This window comes from Muntiacus reevesi, chromosome 4, assembly GCF_963930625.1.
Source record: "Muntiacus reevesi chromosome 4, mMunRee1.1, whole genome shotgun sequence".
NCBI classification, from domain to species: Eukaryota; Metazoa; Chordata; class Mammalia; order Artiodactyla; family Cervidae; genus Muntiacus; species Muntiacus reevesi.
This window is the reverse complement of record NC_089252.1, coordinates 70,722,202-70,740,762: the sequence shown is the minus strand read 5'-3', so window position 1 is coordinate 70,740,762 and position 18,561 is coordinate 70,722,202. Positions and strand designations below refer to the sequence as shown.

The 18,561-nt window shown below is 48.4% G+C and overlaps 1 protein-coding gene across 2 annotated transcripts in view; it reads right to left on the bottom strand.

The window, feature by feature from the left end:
- Positions 1 to 18,561, bottom strand: part of ITGA9 (integrin subunit alpha 9) — a 350,067-nt gene that overhangs the window by 247,390 nt on the left and 84,116 nt on the right. For both annotated transcript variants that reach the window (XM_065932998.1, XM_065932999.1), the window contains exon 15: positions 10,045 to 10,205. In XM_065932998.1, coding sequence (XP_065789070.1) covers positions 10,045 to 10,205 — 161 coding nt within the window. The remainder of the gene's footprint in view (positions 1 to 10,044; positions 10,206 to 18,561) is intronic.

The window sequence follows — 18,561 nt, the reverse complement described above, 5'->3', positions numbered from 1 at the left end:
CAGGTGGCAGTGGGCAGCCACTTTGCAGAGGGAGCCTCACTAGAGCTGGCCTAGAGAGGGAGGGAAGGTCTGCACCGGTGAAGGTGGGGGAGGGCAACAGGAGGAAAAGCAGAAAGCCTGGAAGGCCCGGGGCTGCCTGACTGGCCAAGTCACAGCTTCCAGAACAGATGCCCAGCAGACCAAGTGTTACTTGAAGGCAGGGCTGAGTCCCACCTTCTCCATCTCCCCAGGGCCCTCCATCTCTTCAGTGTCTGGCACACAGTGGGTGCTCCATAAATGCAGTGGCATACATAACTTCTCATCCAAATTGGAAGGCTTTGAGAGGGAAGGTGTAACCATCAATGACCATGCTGAGACAACAGGTGCATACCCGGGTAGAGGTCAGCATAGCAGTGACGCGTGCAGAAGTGAACTGAAAATAGAGACATGTGGGATGAAGGGCAAAGTTGAGGACTGCGATGGTGCCTGCTGTAACCTGCCCAGGGAGAAAATGCACGTGCCTATCAATTTGCTCATAGGAAGAACTCAGATGATCTCTAAGCTGGTTTCTCATTCTGTTTGCCCCCAAAAGATAGCGCCCCCCCCCAAAAAAAAATCATAATTATTCTGCTTAATGGACTTCCCTTGTGGTTCAGCTGGTAAAGAATCCGCCTGCAATGCAGGAGACCCTGGTTCGATTCCTGGGTCAGGAAGATCCCCTGGAGAAGGGATAGACTACCCACTCCAGTATTCATGGGCTTCCCTGGTGGCTCAGATGGTAAAGAATCCTCGGGAGACCTGGGTTCGATCCCAGAGTTCAGAACATACCCTAGAGGAGGGCATGGCAACCCACTCCAGTATTCATGCCTGGAGAATCCCTATGGACAGAGGAGCCTGGTTGGCTACGGTTCATGGGGCTGCCAAGAGTCAGACACAACTGAGCGACTAATCACAGCACAGCACATTCTGCTTAATAAAAGCATGTACTTCAAGAAGCTCCTAGTCTTTGTGAAAGAGAAAGATTTCTGACATGGTCATGCCCCAAACACTCCAGTGAAGTTAAACAGAAATGCTGAAAGACTTGTGCTTTGTAAATTGACTGCTGACAACAGTGTCCTGCAAACAATAGGCAGTGAGGGAACATGGAAGAAATCACAGCCTGCACCAGCCCTCCCATGAGAGTTGTGCTCTCTGGTACTAAAGCATCAGTATGAGTCCCAGGATCGCACAAGATCAAAAGGAAGCCAGGGCATAACCACCAGAACCTACATTTCCCAGCTCCTTTGTGCTCAGAGTGCAGTCCATGGACCGGCAGCATCGGTATCACTGGGGAGTTGGTTAGAAATTCACCCCAGACCTGCCGCATCAGGACTGAAAGAGGTCCACAGCGGCGCTAGGGGTACCTGTCTGCCAATGCAAGAGACATAAAAGACGTGGGTTCAGTCCCTGGGTTGGGAAGATCTCCTGGAGGACGGCACGGCAACCCACTTGACAGAGGAGCCTGGCGGGCTACAGTCCATGGGGTTGCAAAGAGTTGGACATGACTGAAGTGACTTAGCACCCATGCCTGCATGTAGGTGACTGGTGTGCAAACTGCAGTTGAAGGAACCTTTGTAAACCGATTCAGCAGCTCTGACGCGCTCTGTTCCAGGTGGAGGAGGATGTCAGCTAGGAGAGTTGTTCTCTTCCCACATTTATTTCTTGTCTGCTCCATACTTTTTATTTTCTCTTCACCATCTGTTTCTAATCATATTTTTAAAATCCCCCAAACACCTATGAAAAGCCTTGATCCATTTCAAACGCAGAGACAGCCAGGAAGAGTAATTGACTTCCAGGTTAAGAAGAAGGGAAAGGGGGCCCAGTGCTCACCAGATCCCTACTAGGAAGTCTGTTTTGTTCCCACCGTCATCTGAGGAAGTAGAGACCCAGCTGAGGCACTCACCTGAGACCCTAGGGCTGAGCGCAGATCAGATCAGCCCAGCCTGGCACCCTTCATCCAAGCGGGAAGAGTATACTTCATGTGCTTCACAAAAGGAAGTTGAAAAGGAATCTCTCCACCCAGTACTAGCAAGAGCATCAGGATCCAGGTGGCTTTTACATCCTAGAAGGCAATTCTCTGATATGTCTCAAACCTTAAAATGCCTTCCCTCCGAATCCACCAATTGTATATACCTCCATCCTCGACATTGCCACTTTTTACATAGTTTCATGCCACAGAGAAGAAAACGGAAAATATCAGATGCAAGACTGTGACGCTCCTGAAATGATCAACTCAGGGTGGGCCTCCCAATTTTCTCATTTCTAATTCTGCTTCCCTCCCCCCACGATTATGGGCTATGGAACTCTGGAGAGAAAGACCAGGTTCCATGGCAGTCTTAAAACTCAGGTTTTAATCAATGTAAGTGCAAAGTGAATCAGTCACTTTGACTTCAATCCACTTATTTATGTTTCTACTTGGCTCATGATATTTGATTTGTAAATGACTGGTGTCCTGGGAAGACTCTATATTCAATTGTAACAGAAATCTGCACCGTCCGATATAGTAGCTACGAGCCACGAGTGGTTGTTTATATTTAAACTTTACAATTAAAAGTAGAAATTTCTCAGTGGCACTCACTACATTTCAAGTTCTCAACAGTCATATGTGGTAGTGGCCACCACATTGGGCAGTGTAGATACGGCACATGTCCAACATCACAGAAAGTGCTACGAGAGTGAAGCTCTACACAGTTGAAACTGACATTCCCCAACCTCCCTTAAGATATGGACACTAAATGAGTTCTTAGTAGAAATCATTGTGTTCTGTGCTCAGTCACGTTCAACTTTTTGTGATGTCATGAACTGTAGCCCCCCCGCCCCCCGCCCCCCGCCCTGCCTGCCCTGGCTCCTCTGTCCATAGGACTTTCCAGGAAAGAATACTGGAGAGAGTTACCATTTCCTCCTCCAGGGGACCTGCCCGACTTAGGGATTGAACCTGTATCTCCTGCGTCTCCTGCATTGGCTGATGGATTCTTTACCATTCCACCACCTGGGAAGCCTAGAGGTCATTGGGAGCTCTTTAAAAGGGCCTCAGAATCAGATGGCAAGAGCACTTTGCCTTTCCTCCTTCTTTCTGCATAGAAAGAAGACACAGCAGCTGGGACTCAGCAGCCATCTGAGGACCAAGAGGAAAGATGCACCTGTCCTGAGCACTCACACTTCCCTTTCCTTTCCTCTCTCTCTCTCTACCTAGGTCATCTCATCAAATTTCATGGCTGTAAACACTACTTTCTGATGACTCTCAAATCTATACTTACAACCCAGATCACTACTTAAACTGCAGGCTCCTATACACATATCTCCACTTCACCATCTAATAGGTCCCTCAAACTCAGTGTATCTAAAACTGAACTCCCCTTCAAGCCTGGGCCACCTGCAACCTTTTTTGTTGAGCTTTAATAAATGTATTCAGTCATATAACCATATTCAGTCAAGCACAACCCCATTAGAATATTTTATCACTTCCAAACTTCCCTCCTGACTCTGCAGCCAAGCATGGATGCCACCTCCCACTCCATCTCTGGCTTCTGGAAAACTCTGATTTGCTTTCCGCCTTTTGAGCTGGTCTGTTCCCCAGAATCACAGGAGCAGCCTTTTGAGTCTGGTTTCCTTCACTTAGCATAATGCTAAAGGGATTTGTGCATACCATTCATATCATAAAAATACATATATCATATATCAAGCACTTCATTCTTTGTTATTGCTGAGTAGTATTCCATCATACAGCCTTTCCAAAGGTAACAGCTGCTTACCTATTCTGCTGTTGGGCATTTTATAAGGAAAAAGCAAGCTGCATAGCAGTGTGCCGCAGTATGCTTCCATTTGTGTAAAACGCAGCTTTGTGTATTCACTGACAAGTTCTTGGGAGACATGTACAAGAAATTGGAACTTTGGGAGAGAAATGGGGGTGCTGAGAGACATCCTTTCTTTCTATAACTTTACATATAGTTTTAAACAATGAGTAAGTATGTGCATATATTAGTGATTAAAAAGAAAAAAGTTTTAAGATAATCTCCTACATCTAAAGTCTGTAACCTTTTTCCCAAAACTTACAACTTTTGGGGGGCTATTTCTTTGACTTAACAGGATGATTAATAAGAGATTTTATCAAGAGATCTAAGCATTTTTTTTCCAGCTAAAGAAGAAAATCTTGTGGTTTTCCTTTCTCCTCTTCCTCACACAGAGGTTTTCTTTACTCCAACTTAATCCTTCCTTGTGTGAGCTAAGTCGCTCCAGGTCACTTTGTGACCCTATAGACTGTACCCTGCAAGGCTCCTCTGTCCATGAGGACTCTCCAGGCAGGAATGCCGGGGTAGGTTGCCATGCCTTTCTCCAGGATATCTTCCCTAACTGTTTCTTAAACAAGAAAATTAAAGCCTCCAACAGCACTGAAGATTGACATTCGATGGATCCGAACACTCTGCAAACTCACAGTCTGTCATGTGACTGAAGCCGGCCCCAAGGCGTTTTTTTGGATGTGAAAATGGAAAACAACTACAACACCTGGGCAGATCCCAAGGAGTGATCTCCGAGACTGTCTGCTGGCTGGTGTGCTGCCCGCCCTTTGCCAGGCCAGGACCTGCGGCAGCTTAAGGTCCTGACTCCCTTGCAGAATCCTCCAGCAACACGAGAGAACAGCCTCCTGAACATCTGCAGCTACTCAGAGAAGCCAATGTGCTTTTATATTCCCTTGTCCAGTGTGGAGTGGGGTTTTTTTTTTTCTTTTTACATTAATCCTGTTGTTGGCTCCCTTGACAGTGTCTGACATGTGATTTTGCTCACCAAAGGTCTTCTGGAGGCCTTTGGAGGGGGTGTCGAATCCCCACAGTTGGGAGTGAGGCAGCTGACCCCTTGTTCAGCCTTGCCTGGGCTTCTGGACTGCCCTTGTATAGACTCAAAACTATCACCCCATTTTCCCTGCTCCTGAAAAGGCTCTGGTCTGATGGTCAGACATGACTACCCAACCTCATAAAGGGCTGGCTCTCTCAAGGGTTGGTGCAGGACTTGAAGATAAAGCAGCACAGTTACCATCCAAGTAAGTATAGAGACCAGAACACCACGGAGTGATGCAGGGATTTAGCCATGCTTCCAAAACTGTCCATTTCATCATCTCACGCCATCACCTCCCAGCCCGAGGTGCAAGAGAAGTGCGAAGCCCCACCCTGCAGAGAAGTTCCTTGTGACCACAGACTCCAGCTGACCCGATTGGCCACTTCAGCACGGCTGGGTCTGACAAGCATCTATTTCACGCTGCTCATTCCCAAAGCAGGAGTCAGACAACATGGAACAAGCTCTGAGTGGACAGGAAGCTAATGGCAATCTCCCTGGAGCCAAGGACAGCGTTTGGCTGAGGATGTTTAAGACATCATGACTTACGGAGCCTTCAAACACAGACAACCCTTCAGCAGGCAAGAGCAGGGAGTCACTGCTAATCAAAGCAGAGCATAACCAGGGTTTAGGGCTTCCAAGGTGGGGCTCACAGCACGGTTTCCCATGGCACACTGGCCGGGCTCTAAAAAAGGACCCATATATTTGGAAAGTTACTTCATAGTCAATATTCCTTTAGTCCTTCTGATTGAATCAGAAAGTTCAGCATGATGCCAGCGTGTCTTCAATACTTCCCCAGCACTCTATAACTTCCCCTTTGAACACACAGGAAGAGTGGGTCACTTCTTCAGAGACTTCAGCAAATAATGGAGCCCAGTTAGAATTTAATGACATTGTTGAGTCCTCCATGTATTTATGTTTACAGCTACTTTCTCTTTTGGCAGGCAATAATTGGTGTTTTACTTACAGGAGTATACAAATTATTTTATCTGAGTCAAAAAGCTGATGGGGGAAAGAAATTGGAAATACAATACCACAGGAGGTACATGTTTGAGACCAAACAAATGCAAAAACCATGCAGGTGGTAGGTACATGGTTGAGTGCCAGACATGCTGGGTAAACACAATAACTAAGGCTGGTAAGTGTGAGGGGTGTGTTCCAGAAGAAAGGGGGTCAGTTCACTTTGACAGGAGCCCAGGACACATGCGAAAGAAAGAAAATCACTCAGTCACGTCTGACTCTTTGAGATCCCATGGACTGAAGCTTACCAGGCTCCTCTGTCCATGAGATTTTTCCAGGCAAGAGTACTGGAGTGGGTTGCCATTTCCTTCTCCAGAGGATCTTCCCAACACAGGGATCAAACCTGGGTCTCCTGCATTGCAGGCAGACACTTTACCATCTGAGCCATCAGTGAAAACAGGAGCCCAGGGCACATGTGAAGTGATGGAGAAGTGCGGCTGGACAGGTAAACTGAGGCCAGGTCATGGAGAGCCCTGAGGCTGAGAAGAGCTGTGTGGATTTTCACTGGTGACCATGGGGACCCACAGAGGTCTCTAGACCATTTCACTAGTAGAAGGGGGCCATCCCCCAAACTGGGCTAGTTTCAGGGAAGCATGGAGACACACTGGGGCTTGTGGACTCTGAGGGAGAGATGCCAAAGAAGCAGCTAGAACTGCCCTGGCTCTGCTGACCGAGTGAGGCCCTGAGAATGGACCCTCACTCCCAGGAGGATGCAGCTTATCACAGAATTAGGTATTTCCTTCCCTGGTGGCTCAGTGGCAAAGAACCCGCCTGCCAGTGCAGGAGACGTAAGAGACGTGAGTTCAATCCCTGGGTCGGGAAGTTCCCCTGGAGGTTGCGTGGCAACCTACAGCAACCTACAACCTACTGCTGCCCAGAGAATCCCGTGGGTCACAAAGAGTTGGACACGCCTGCAGTGACTGGGCAGGCGCACACAGAGGCCCCACGAGGGCTGCGAATGGAACAAAACATGGGACAACACGGCGAGCCTGGGAGGCAGGTGTCAGCCAACGCAGCTTTCTGTGATCCAGATACTTATCACCATATATGGAATGAAAACTTCAGGGCGAAAAGGACGAACAGGGAAAAAAAAGATTGGAATAGGCTTAAAGAAAAAAAGAAAAAAAAAAACCTAAAGATAGCCTAAACAAAACACACCCAGCCCCTTGCGCCTGCCCTCCCTGTCTGTGCGCCATATGGCGTGTGATAAGCGAGAATGCTTTTATCTCTCTTTCTTCACCGTCTGTAAAGCCCAGCACCAGCCCCATCGAGAAGGCTGCACGGTGCTCTCAGGCCCTGCTGCCCTGAGCAGCAGCTCCCAGCCCCCAGCCCCGCTCCAGGAGGTGGCCAGGCTGCCATTCCCAGACCCCAGCACCGCAGCCTGCCTGGGTCCCACAAGGGCCACTGCCTTCACAGCTGTTTTCCCACAACTGGAGAAACCACAGGCAGGCCAGCTGAGCCACAGTACAAGCAGCCAGCCCGCCCAGCAGCTTTCACCTTCGCTGGTCCCTCTGCCAGTCCCCAGGGTCCTTTGCAATGGCCCAGACAATGCCTGGTAGGAGGAAAGTTCCCACATGGCTATAAATTACCAAGCCACCTCGAACATCTCCTGAGCCACAAAGGCATCAGAAGCTTGTGCCTTTCTGATTGCTCCCGCCAGCCCTGTCTCCTTGCATGACAAAATGACCAAGCAACAGCGATCATCCAAATTTTCTAGATGCCTAGTTCACTGAAGCCCTGCTCTCTTGCTCTTCCCTAAAATGACCCAAATAATCCCACAGAGTTACATGCCTGCTCTGCACTTCTGAGCCCTGCCCTCATCCTCCAAACTCTTCTGACCCCCATCTCAATCTCTCTTCTTGTTAGTCATGTTTTGATTGATGAGTTAAGTACCACTCATGGGATGGAAGGCTGTCAGGTTGACTCTTCTGACTTGATGCCCAGTTAAATGTGAATTTCAGATAACCAACAAATAATTTTTTTTAATTTTATGGATAAGTATATCCCATGCACTATTTGGGATATATTTTTATACTAAAAATTAGATTTGCTGTTTATCTGAAAATTCAGTTTAACCGGAAATCTTATATATTTATGTGCCAGGTCTGGCAACCCTAGATATCAGCAGGTACAAGGATAAATAGCCTTGGGCAACTCTACTCTTCCCTATTTAATCCTCAGAAGCCACCACAGAAACGGTCCTGCCTCTGGTCTGCACCTCTTCATTGCTATTTTCTGAGCGCTGTCTGCAAAAGCCCTGCAGGCTTTGAGAGGCCCTGTCTTGCAGCCAAGACCCCGGTAGCTACACAGGAAGGGCTAACTTCTCAGTCAAAGCAAAAAGTCACAAGATTCCTGAAGGAAAGTATCTGTAGAAGAGACCAGCATAAAGAAGCCCAGGGGGACATCCCTGGCAGCTCAGTGGTAAAGAATCCACCTGCCAATGCAAAAGACATGGGTTCGGTCCCTGATCCGAGATGATCCCACATGCCACAGAGCAACTAAGCCCTGGGCCACAGCTATGGAACCTGTGCTCTAGAGCCTGGGAACCACAACTACTGAAGCCGGGGCACTCAAGAGCCCATGCTCTGCAACAAAAGAAGCCACCACAATGATCAGCTCACACACAGCAACTAGACAGCAACCCCCTGCTCGTCACAACTAGAGAAAAGACTGCAGCAATGAAAACCCATAACAGCCATAAATAAATAAATTTTTAAAATATTAAAAATAAGGAGCCCAAGAGAAGACACCCCACCTCCAGGAAGTGTGAGGACATCAAGTGCAAGCCCTTGAAGGCCTGGCAGTATCTGGCACGACAGCCTCATACCCCCAAGTGTGATCACGAGCCAACATCATCTAAGACCCAGAGGGGTGGGTGGTCCCTTGGCTTAACAACAGCATGAACTGCTTTAGAAAAGGCCTTCGCCCATAAGGCTCAAGGGCAGCTGGTCTGGGCAGGCCCCAGCACGAGTCCTGGCAGGAGAGAGAGCCCAGCCCCACTGCAAAGCATCTCAGGGGCATGGACTCAGGCTCTGGGCCAAAGTGCCGTGGATGTGTGGAGCATTCTCTATCTACAAGCCAGAAGCATGTAGAGGCAGCTGTTATTCTCCTGTTCTGGCACTAACAACACAATAATAGAGGGCCACTTCATCTCCAATCCATAGACTATTTTTGCTATCATCCAGAAAGTCACTGGCTAATATTAACACACTGGACTAGATGTAACTGCCATTTCTGTAAGTCAAGAATGTTAGAAATTGGCAAGTACGTATGATCCAAGCAAATAATAATGATGCTGAGTGCCTGCTCTGTCGCAGACTCTGTGCAAGGCCCTTTAAGAGTATTTTATCATATAATACTAAAATCTTAATTCTGTGACTACCTTTCAAGGTAAGAGATGCAGAAACTGAGACACACAGATGTCAGACCAGGACACACGCTAGGTCTGTGTGACTCCAAAACCACATTCATCTTACTGACCATGTGGTCGGGTCATGGGGGTCGGTCCTTCCACCCCCTATATGCTGTCTGTCTTTGCCTAGGTAGTCAGTGGCTGGACGTTCCTGCAGCACTGGGCACCAGACTCCCAACCTGATGGTACCTGTCTGCACACTGGCCTCTCTGTAAGTAATCAAAGCCTGGCCACTGGGAATTAGAAGCAAAGTATATTTAACAAATAATTTCAAGAGGAGAAAAACACTTTGAAAGTTTATGTAGAGTGAGGGGGAAAGGGGCCATAAAATCCACCCCTAAAATAAATAGAAAGTAATCGAGAGAGAAAAATCAAACCAGCTGTAAAACACCTTAACCATGACTACGAGGTAATGCATAATGAATCGCTGACATCAGGTACAGTGCGACGCAGCGCCACTGCTGATCCAAAGGCGTGTGCTTTTGTGGCTCTCCCCTGAAAAGACTACTGAGCCTCACAGAGGGGGGAGGACCAGAAACCTCCCAAAAGAAGAAGGCAAGGCCAGAAAGCACCGCTCTCAGAGGCGAAGACCAACACAGGAAGATCCATAAAGAGCTGCCCGACTCCCACTTTAAAAAAGAAGAAACAAATGTTCTCCTCCTTCTAAAATAAAATTTTGAAAGAGCATACGTAATGCAGAATAAAGGTTTCCACCAGTTCCAAATGAACATCTGCAGAGATCAACGTTTGAGGAAAAAGCAACTGACCTTCACGTGGGCCACATAGTGATGACACGTCTCCTCCAAGTGGACCAGCCGCAGCTTCTCCGAGACCTGACCCACGGACTCTCCCAGCAACACGAAGTAGACCCTGGGCAACTGGCTCTTCTCTTTTTTGGCCACGTCAGCCGTCAGAACATAATTCAGGCCTGCCGATGAATAAGGTCAAAATGTGAGTGAGGACACACACAGTCACAAGGCCCCCTCCAGACACACTTAGAGGGTCGCATGCTCCCTTCAGATGATATGTAGCCCTCCGCTGCACAGAGGACTGATGTCAGGCAGCCCTGATCAATACCATCTCCCAGAGAAGTATGCAGCCAGGGCCGCCCCCCCCAGAATCCAGAGAGACCAGGCTAGCCCGTCTTCCTGAGGATTCTCTGGGTTTCACATGTCATAGGTCCCCCTGATTTAAACCTCATGAGTTATTAACTGAGCCACCAATATATACATCAATGGCTAGCTGTATCCAACACAGTTAGTGTCCTGAAAGGCATGCATCACAGCAAACCTACAGAATATTAAGAGAAGCTACTGAAATTACCTAGGCTGCATGGAATACTGACTCCTATAATGAAATGGGGCATATGCCCAACACAAGGGAGTTATCACTCCCCCCCAATAATTCTGACTCATTGCACAGATGTCGAGTAGGGCTCTATAACTGCTGCATCTATTGGACTGTGGCTATCCGTGGCCCACAGAGCTGGGCACGGTGTAGGCATATGAGACACATCAAAGAACAACACGGGCAAACGCCCTGCCCTCACAGCTTTCACGCAGGGAAACACAGAGGAGGCTGAAGCTGACTTCCTTCCCGGGCCCCCATGGGATGGGACCACATGGTTTAATGGTGTCTACTGGTTCAGCAAAATCATGACCGCCATGAGGTCTATCTTGGGATGCACCCCTAAAAGAAAAACCTCATCACCTGGTGCCTCAAGGTATAATGCCAGTGTGGTAGAAACTATTGTGACAAAATGTGGGACTTTAAAACATGGTCACAATACAGAACACACATTGGATAAACCCAAAAGTTTTCACCTTCATTATTTCAGAGCTTGTCAGGAAGTATGTGACAATGTGTTTTATTAGGTAAGTATGGCTCACTTTATAAGGTAAGTATGGTCTCAACAGAACCATTTCACTGCTCTCCTGTACCACAGAACACTTTTTTACATAATACTATTTCTTTGCTGCTTTGTGGATTCAGGGGAGCATGGCATTTTTAAAGTGAGCAAAAAGGAGCATCTGTCCCTAGAATGACCAGATGAGACTGCTGAGCAGTGGGAAAACGGATGACCCAGCCCCTGCCCTGGCTTCACACATGAGGTTCCTATTAGCTGGGCTCTTGTACCCCAAAAAAGTAGCCTCACGCCTGCCAGCATTTAACTATGTGAGCTGGGGCCACGGGGATGGCTCTGCCTTTTAATAACATCAAAGGGATCAGCCACTAGGGAAGGTATGAAGGGAGAAAGTGACCTGGATAGGCATTCGGCAGCTGCCACAGGGCATATTTTTGATGCATTTAATGGTTTCCTTGGGCCTCTGCCATCTCAAGGACTTTGCCGAGCCACGCTAGCAGATTCCTGGTCAGCAAGGGCAGGTCTGCCCCAGCTTGTTTATTTCAGCAAATAGCCGATTTCCAAGGTGAAGCTGGGTCACCAAGAGGTACCTGAGACCTGGATGGTGATATTATTGAAAAAAGAAGAATGCATACAGGAAAGTACTCCAACAGAGAAAGCACAGGAACCTGCACAAGATTTACACACCTGCTCCGACAGCGGTGGGGCAGGAAAGCAGAGAGACTCGTAGAATGTGAAAGCTTTCAGGCAAGCCGAGGGACCATCTCGATCAAGACCCTCATTTTTTCAGATGAGGAACTGATGCCCCAAGAGGGAACAAGTAAAGCAATTATCCTCCAATTAAAGATAAATAATTTTTTTTTTTTAAAGAGGGAACAAGACTTGCTCCCAGCCAGAAAGCGGAATCTGGAGCTCTCCTCAACCCCAGTGTTGGGCTATTCCTATCACAGTGGTTCTTGGTACGTTTTTTACATTATTGGATCAAAAACTCACATTCTTTGAATGCACAGACAGCAGAATCAAACAAGTATAGAGATCTGGAACTGAACGTTGGCCAATTTACTTTCTCTCGATCACAATTTCCCTGAGCAACAGCCAAACAGTAAGAAAGAATACGTAGAAATGAACTGAGTTTCCAAGTTCCATTTAGCAAGCTCAGGACAGGAGGTGGGTATTGCAGACGATGAGCCAGAAGACCTTGCTCAATGGGGTCCCCTCTGCAGTCCCCATCTGGCCATCCTGCCTGGTGAGGGAGCCACAGCTGCCCTTCCATGGCTGGCGTGAAGGCTGACCAGGGAGAGAACAGTGCCTTTGAACCATCTCGTCAGCAATGAATGGCCAAGCCCAGAGAAAACTGGGTGGAAATGAGCACAGGAAGACAGAGCAGATTAGCATCAGTGCCCCACCCACATCCTCTTGGCTTTTACCATTTCTCTGCTGTCCAACCCAACTTCTAAACTGCTGGCACCTGCAACCCCTTTTCCCATGGGCTCTGGTGGCCCCACCCATTGGGACAGCCGGCCAGGAGCACCAAGGACTAAAGCCCCTGGGACAGCATTCAGGAAACCACGACCCCAGCTCCCGGGTCCCTTGGGTGGGGTGACTGTGAGGCACGTCTACTCTGGTTCCCAGGCTTCCCCAGCAGGCTTCCGCTCTGGCAGTCCTGTTAACAGAGGTAACGGGTTCAATAATACAGGCTCTATTCTGCTGCCGTGATGGTTTCTGGTCAACTTGACTAAGCCATGGTATTTGGTCAAACACCTATCTGAACGATACAGTGGAAGTATTTTTTAGATGAGATTGATATTTACATCAGTTAAGTGCTTAGTCGCTCAGTCACATCTGACTCTTTGTGACCCCATGGACGGTAGCCTGCCAGGCTCCTCTGTCCATGTGGATTCTCCTGGCAAGAATACTGCAGTAGGTTGCTATGCCCTCCTCCAGGGGATCTTCCCAACCCTGGGATCGAAGCTAGGTCTCCCGCACTGCAGGTGGAGTCTTTATCATCTGAGCCACCTTCGAATAAAGCAGATTGCCATCCAGAATGTGGGTGGGCCTCACCTAACTAGTTGATGGTCTTAAGAGAAAAAGACCAAAGGTGCCCCCCAAAAGAAGGAATGCTGCTTCCAGACTGCCTCTGAGCTACAATATCTTATACGTACATATACAGTATCCAATATCCTCAGGATTCTGCTTCTCTGGTGAACCCCAACTACTGCAGCTGCCTTCCCTTCCTGTCTCATGGTCCTGCTTTCCTATTGGTATTTCCTGGGATCCCCTCCTGAATCAACAATGTGCATTCAAATCTTTGCCACAGGCTCTGCTTCTGCAAGAATTTGAATTAAAAAGGGGCAAGTCCAGAAAACAGAATGAATTTGACCCTCTGTATGTTGTCAAGAACTGTGCAGATATTTCACAAACATTAAGCTTAGTTCCCCCCAAACCCTGACTAACTGCAGAATCACTGGCCCAATATATTTCTCTTGCAACTCAAGGGAGAGGAGAAACAGCTCAGAGTCACTAACCCTGATCTGAGGACCACAACCGTTGTTCTGCTCTGGGTGGAGTATACTCATGCCAACAGACACACCTATCAGATATTTCTAAAGTGTGAAAGTGTACAATCAGATAGACCAGATTCATCTGATTCACCAAGAGCAATCATTTTGGAAACATTTCATCTTTTGAACTGCCTGCTCAGAGCTTCTCCTTGATTTAAAATTTACTTTGGTATTTTAAATTATACAATAATTTACATTATTAATTACATTAATAATTACATTATTAATAACTTAAATTATACAATAATTTGATAAGTTAGCACCTTATCAAATCTCTCTTTTACAACAAAACCAAGAGACACATCATGGGAAACCCAGCCTGAGGGAGGAGGGAGCTGTTGGAGTGGGAAGAAGTGCAGATCATCCTGACTCTGAGCTCAACCGGTGGTTTTTAAACAGCCCCCACCCCAGGTGTCTCTACAAAGAAGCACCCCCCGCCGCCGCCCCCACCGCCCCAAGCAGCAGAGGAGATGCTGGAGAAACAGCTGGGCAGCTTGCTTGGCTCGGCAGCCCGCCCTGTGGGAAGATGGGAGCATCAAGCTGGCAGAGTTGCCGATGGCCTCCCCAGCTCACTCAGCCGGGCCCGGGGAGGCACTGGTTCTGATTAGGGCCTGCTCCAACAGCACACATCACAGCCTCAGCTCTCCTTCTGGCAGCCTGTGTCCCTGCCATGTCGAATGATGTCATCTTGATGGAAAAGCTGATCTGCCTGGAGTCATGCTTCCAGTCTCCTCCTTTCCCTACCCCCCAGCTGGTTCCCCAGGGCCCCCCACACCGGCCCGGGCCAGCAGCAAGCCAGCTGTCTCGCATCAACGTGGCTCTGGTCGCTCCCGGCGAGTTTTGATTCATTCCCATTCTCCATTAGAACATGATTTCAGCTACGAAATTCTACCAATAAATCCTCCTTCCAGACTTATTCTGAGCTTCCCTTCAAGTTTTCCAGGAGAGAGGGGAGAAAGAGACTGTTTCTACTTTCCTAACTTTTCTTACCCTCCCCCCAAGCAATGCGGTGGTAATTACAGTAGGTTCCCCTCTCCTCACAGAATATGGACTTGCCTCATTATCCCATCCCCATGCTGCTTAAGAGACCAGAAAGAGCTCAGAGAATGTTCTCCATGTGCAAATGCTCTCTGGAGTAAAAATGCACCCTGAGGACCAGAGGAGGGGTCTAGGTACAAGCTGCCTGGTGTCAACCCTATTTCTGCCACTGGCTTGCATGACCTTGGTGCCATGTCTCAGGACCCGGCTGTACTGCCCGTCTGAGGGCAGGACAAGCCCCCTGCCCACTCTCAGCCTCGCCAGACTGCATGAGAGCCACGGAAACATGGGGGCGCCAGGTCAGAGCACAGAACACAACCACTTAGGGCTCAGCCCTGCCTGGTTTCCACCTGGCTTTCCGGGGATGGCCCAGAATTGCCTGCACGAGTCTCGGCCTCTGAGGACTGACAAGTGAGTTTAGGCTTCAGCCTGGCCAGCAAGGTAGGTACAGGCTTGGTCCGCAGGTAAGGAGCAGAGGCCTCTTAGGCACAGCCATCACCTGCCTTGCCTGTGGCAGCCAGGAGGCTCCCAGGAGCCTCACACTGCCCCCCAGGCCAAGAATGAAGATTAGTAAGACCCAAGATGGGCTGAACTCTTGTATTAAATGGCTTGATGAAACGTTATAAATGTGTTCTGGGGGCTGCCTGAATTGGGAATGGTGTCTGCAGTGCAGGACTGCACTGGACCAGCCACACATGCTCCATGAGGGCAAAGACCATGCCTGGTCTGTTCCGCCCAAGCACATGGCCTGGCACTTCTTAGAACTTAGTAACTATCTGTTGACTGAATGAGCCACACAGGAGTTTCAGTGACTCCCCGTGATCGGGCTTAGGAAGCTGTTGCTCTGCTCGGCTGGGGCAAGGACTCTGCAGACCTCATTTCTGCCTTGCCTGTGGCTCTCTGGGAAACCCTGCCAAGATGGAGAGCTTGAGGGAGGCTGCAAGGCCGCAGGAGGGGAAGGGACTTCTCATCAGCTTCGCAGCTGCTTCCAACAGCAGCTAATTCTCATTTCTTCCCCACCCACACGCCCCACCAAGCCCTAGAGCCAGCCTCATGCAGCCCTGAGATATACCAACGGCACCAACCAGTGTCCCCGCCTCCCAGGTTTAGATGCCAGGTCCGCAAGGTCCCTTCTCCAAGCTTACAAATTCTGATGACCCCAAGCAAGTGGTCCACCCTACATATAACATTTTCCCTTTGTGGTCCTTGGCCAGAAGTTCTCACATCCAAGCCAGCTGCAGGTTTATTAAAACCTAGGTTGCTGGGCCTTACTCTCAGAGTTTCTGAATCACGCAGAATTCACATTTCTGACAAGATTTCACGTGCTGCTATTGTGGCTGGTCAGGAACCACCTTTAAGATCCCTCATACAGACCTACAAGCAGCTTCCTGTGGTTACTACCAGGTCCTCCATGACCTGCTTAACCGATTCCCAGTGTTAAATTCTCTCTGTTAAAACAACTGGTGTGGTTTCTCTTCTCCTGGATGGATTCTGCTAGGCTGTCACGGGGGCCAAGGTGGAGTCGCCCCCATAGAGAACCGCTCTATTTCCCATAGCACCACCAGAAGACTCTAGTGGCTTGGGTCATCAGCTGGCCCTGAATGTCCTGTGCCCAAGCGGGAGTTGTGGGTTTTCCATTACAACACAGAAAATGAAGAAGCAAATAGAGTCCCTTCTCCGTGTGTGTGCCTGAGCTCCACCAGGTCCCAAGGGAGAGAAAAAGCTAAAGAGATGACTATAAGTCAACTGCTTACAGTCCCCCCAAAACATTCTCGGGGTGGTCCCACAGTTGAAGATGCCAGCAGACACATACCACTTCTGACGACTGTTCAGAAGTGCCGAGCACAGCCTTGGGCACCTCCCTATTGCACTGCCCAGTCTGTCCCGTTCTGCTGACAAACTCTGCTCTGGATACGCAGACATTCAGAGGTGACTGGTAGATGCCCTCTTGCCAAGCACGCCACGGCCAAAACCACCACTAACATGTTCTTGCATCTTCCTCCAGCAATGGAGTGAGGAAGGCTTGTAACCGGAGTTCCAGCCCCGGGCTCCCAATGCAGAGGCCTGGGCGGTGACACCAAGCTGGCCAGCACCAGCTACTGGGCCGGGAGGAGAGCAGAGGATGTCTGGGCACTGAAGGTTACCCCATCTTTCCTGCATCTGGAAACCGGGGACCTGATCTTCCTGATGGTGCAGAACCCTGGGGAAGCATCTACGGAGAACTCTACCCACATTTGTATCCACGTGACTATTTCAGCTCCACTACCACGGCTTCCCACTGTTCCCGCCTCAAACCTTCTATATTCCACTGCCAACTCTTTTAGGGGCAGATTTCTACATTTCTCCCTTTACTGCAAAAACTAAGCTATCGCTCATTTCCCTGAATTCCAGGGAAAGGGACAGAAAATGCCAAGGATAGATAACTTCCTGCATTGCTCTGCAAATACCCAAATTCTCCCATTACCATTCTCTTTAAGCCTGACTCTTAAATAAATGTGTACAAACATCCCCTTAGACTGTCAAGAGATACTGGATTTCATCAATGACCCCGTATGGCAGATGGAGAGTAGAGGAGGAGCACCTGCTCAATTCTCCACACCCTAAAGCGGATCTTAGCCAGGTTTCTGCCCCTGGGGGCAGTACTGGATGTCATCCGACAGCGTGTCTCTTCCACCATCCTCCACCACTGAAGGGCCATGACTAGCCCTGACCTACATTATAATTCTGCTTTGAGGTCGCCGAAAGAGGCCCTGAATACCAGGGTCACTGAAAGGGGCTCAGGTGACCAGGGTCTATGAAAGGAGTTCCAGTGACTGAGGTCTATGAAAGGAGCCCCATGACTGAGGTCTATGAATGAAGCCCCAATGACCGGAGTCCATGAAAAGGGCCCCAATGATCAGAGTCAATGAAAAGGGCCCCAATCACTGGGGTCTATGAAAGGAGACCCAGTGACTGGGGTCAATGACTAGAGCCCCAGAAAGAGACACTTGCTAGGGGCAGCATGAGAAAACACCCAAATCTCTTCCTGGCTCGGCCCTTGAATCTACAAATTAGGGTTTGCTCTCACACTTATGTCATATGCTCTGAAATCACTCTTGCTCCAAACTTGCATTTTGGTTTCTTCTCTGTTCCTGCTCTACCAACTTACCTCCATTTTCACCACCACAGCGATGTGGTTAATGAGTCTGAAAACTGTGTGTGCAGCTTCAGGATCAAAATAGAAACTCTTTCTAATTCCCATTAAAAGCTCCATGAGGACATGGCTGGCTCATGCAGGCACACAATAAATATTTGACAAATGAACACACACATGAACTATTAACTGCTTGCTTTTCTTAAGAGTTCTATAACAGAATAGTTCTGCTTATTTTTAAATACACCAGAAGTAATCTTCCACTCAACAATTCTTTTAAAATGCTTTTTAATGGAGTCCAACCACATCACGAGTTGATATTTGATAAAGGACATACCATCTAATTAGGCAGAGGATATATGAGTCCCAAGACCATCAGACCATTTTTTTTCCTAAAGACTGTGGTGCCTTAAACAATTAGGGAGATGGTAGGAAATTGTTTTTGGAAAGCAATAGTATCATCAGACCAGAATTCAACTTTTGGCTTCACCAAGAGCTGTATGATCTGGACCAAGTATCTTTTTCTCACTGGATTCGCACACAAAAAGTTTGTTAGTTCTCTCGTACTACCCAAGTTCCAAGTTCACAGTAAATTCATATTCAATTTTGAAATTTCTGAGTTCTTTTTCAAAAATCCATAAAAAAAATACAAGATTTCATTGTTGAGTTTATTCAATCCACCTGAAGA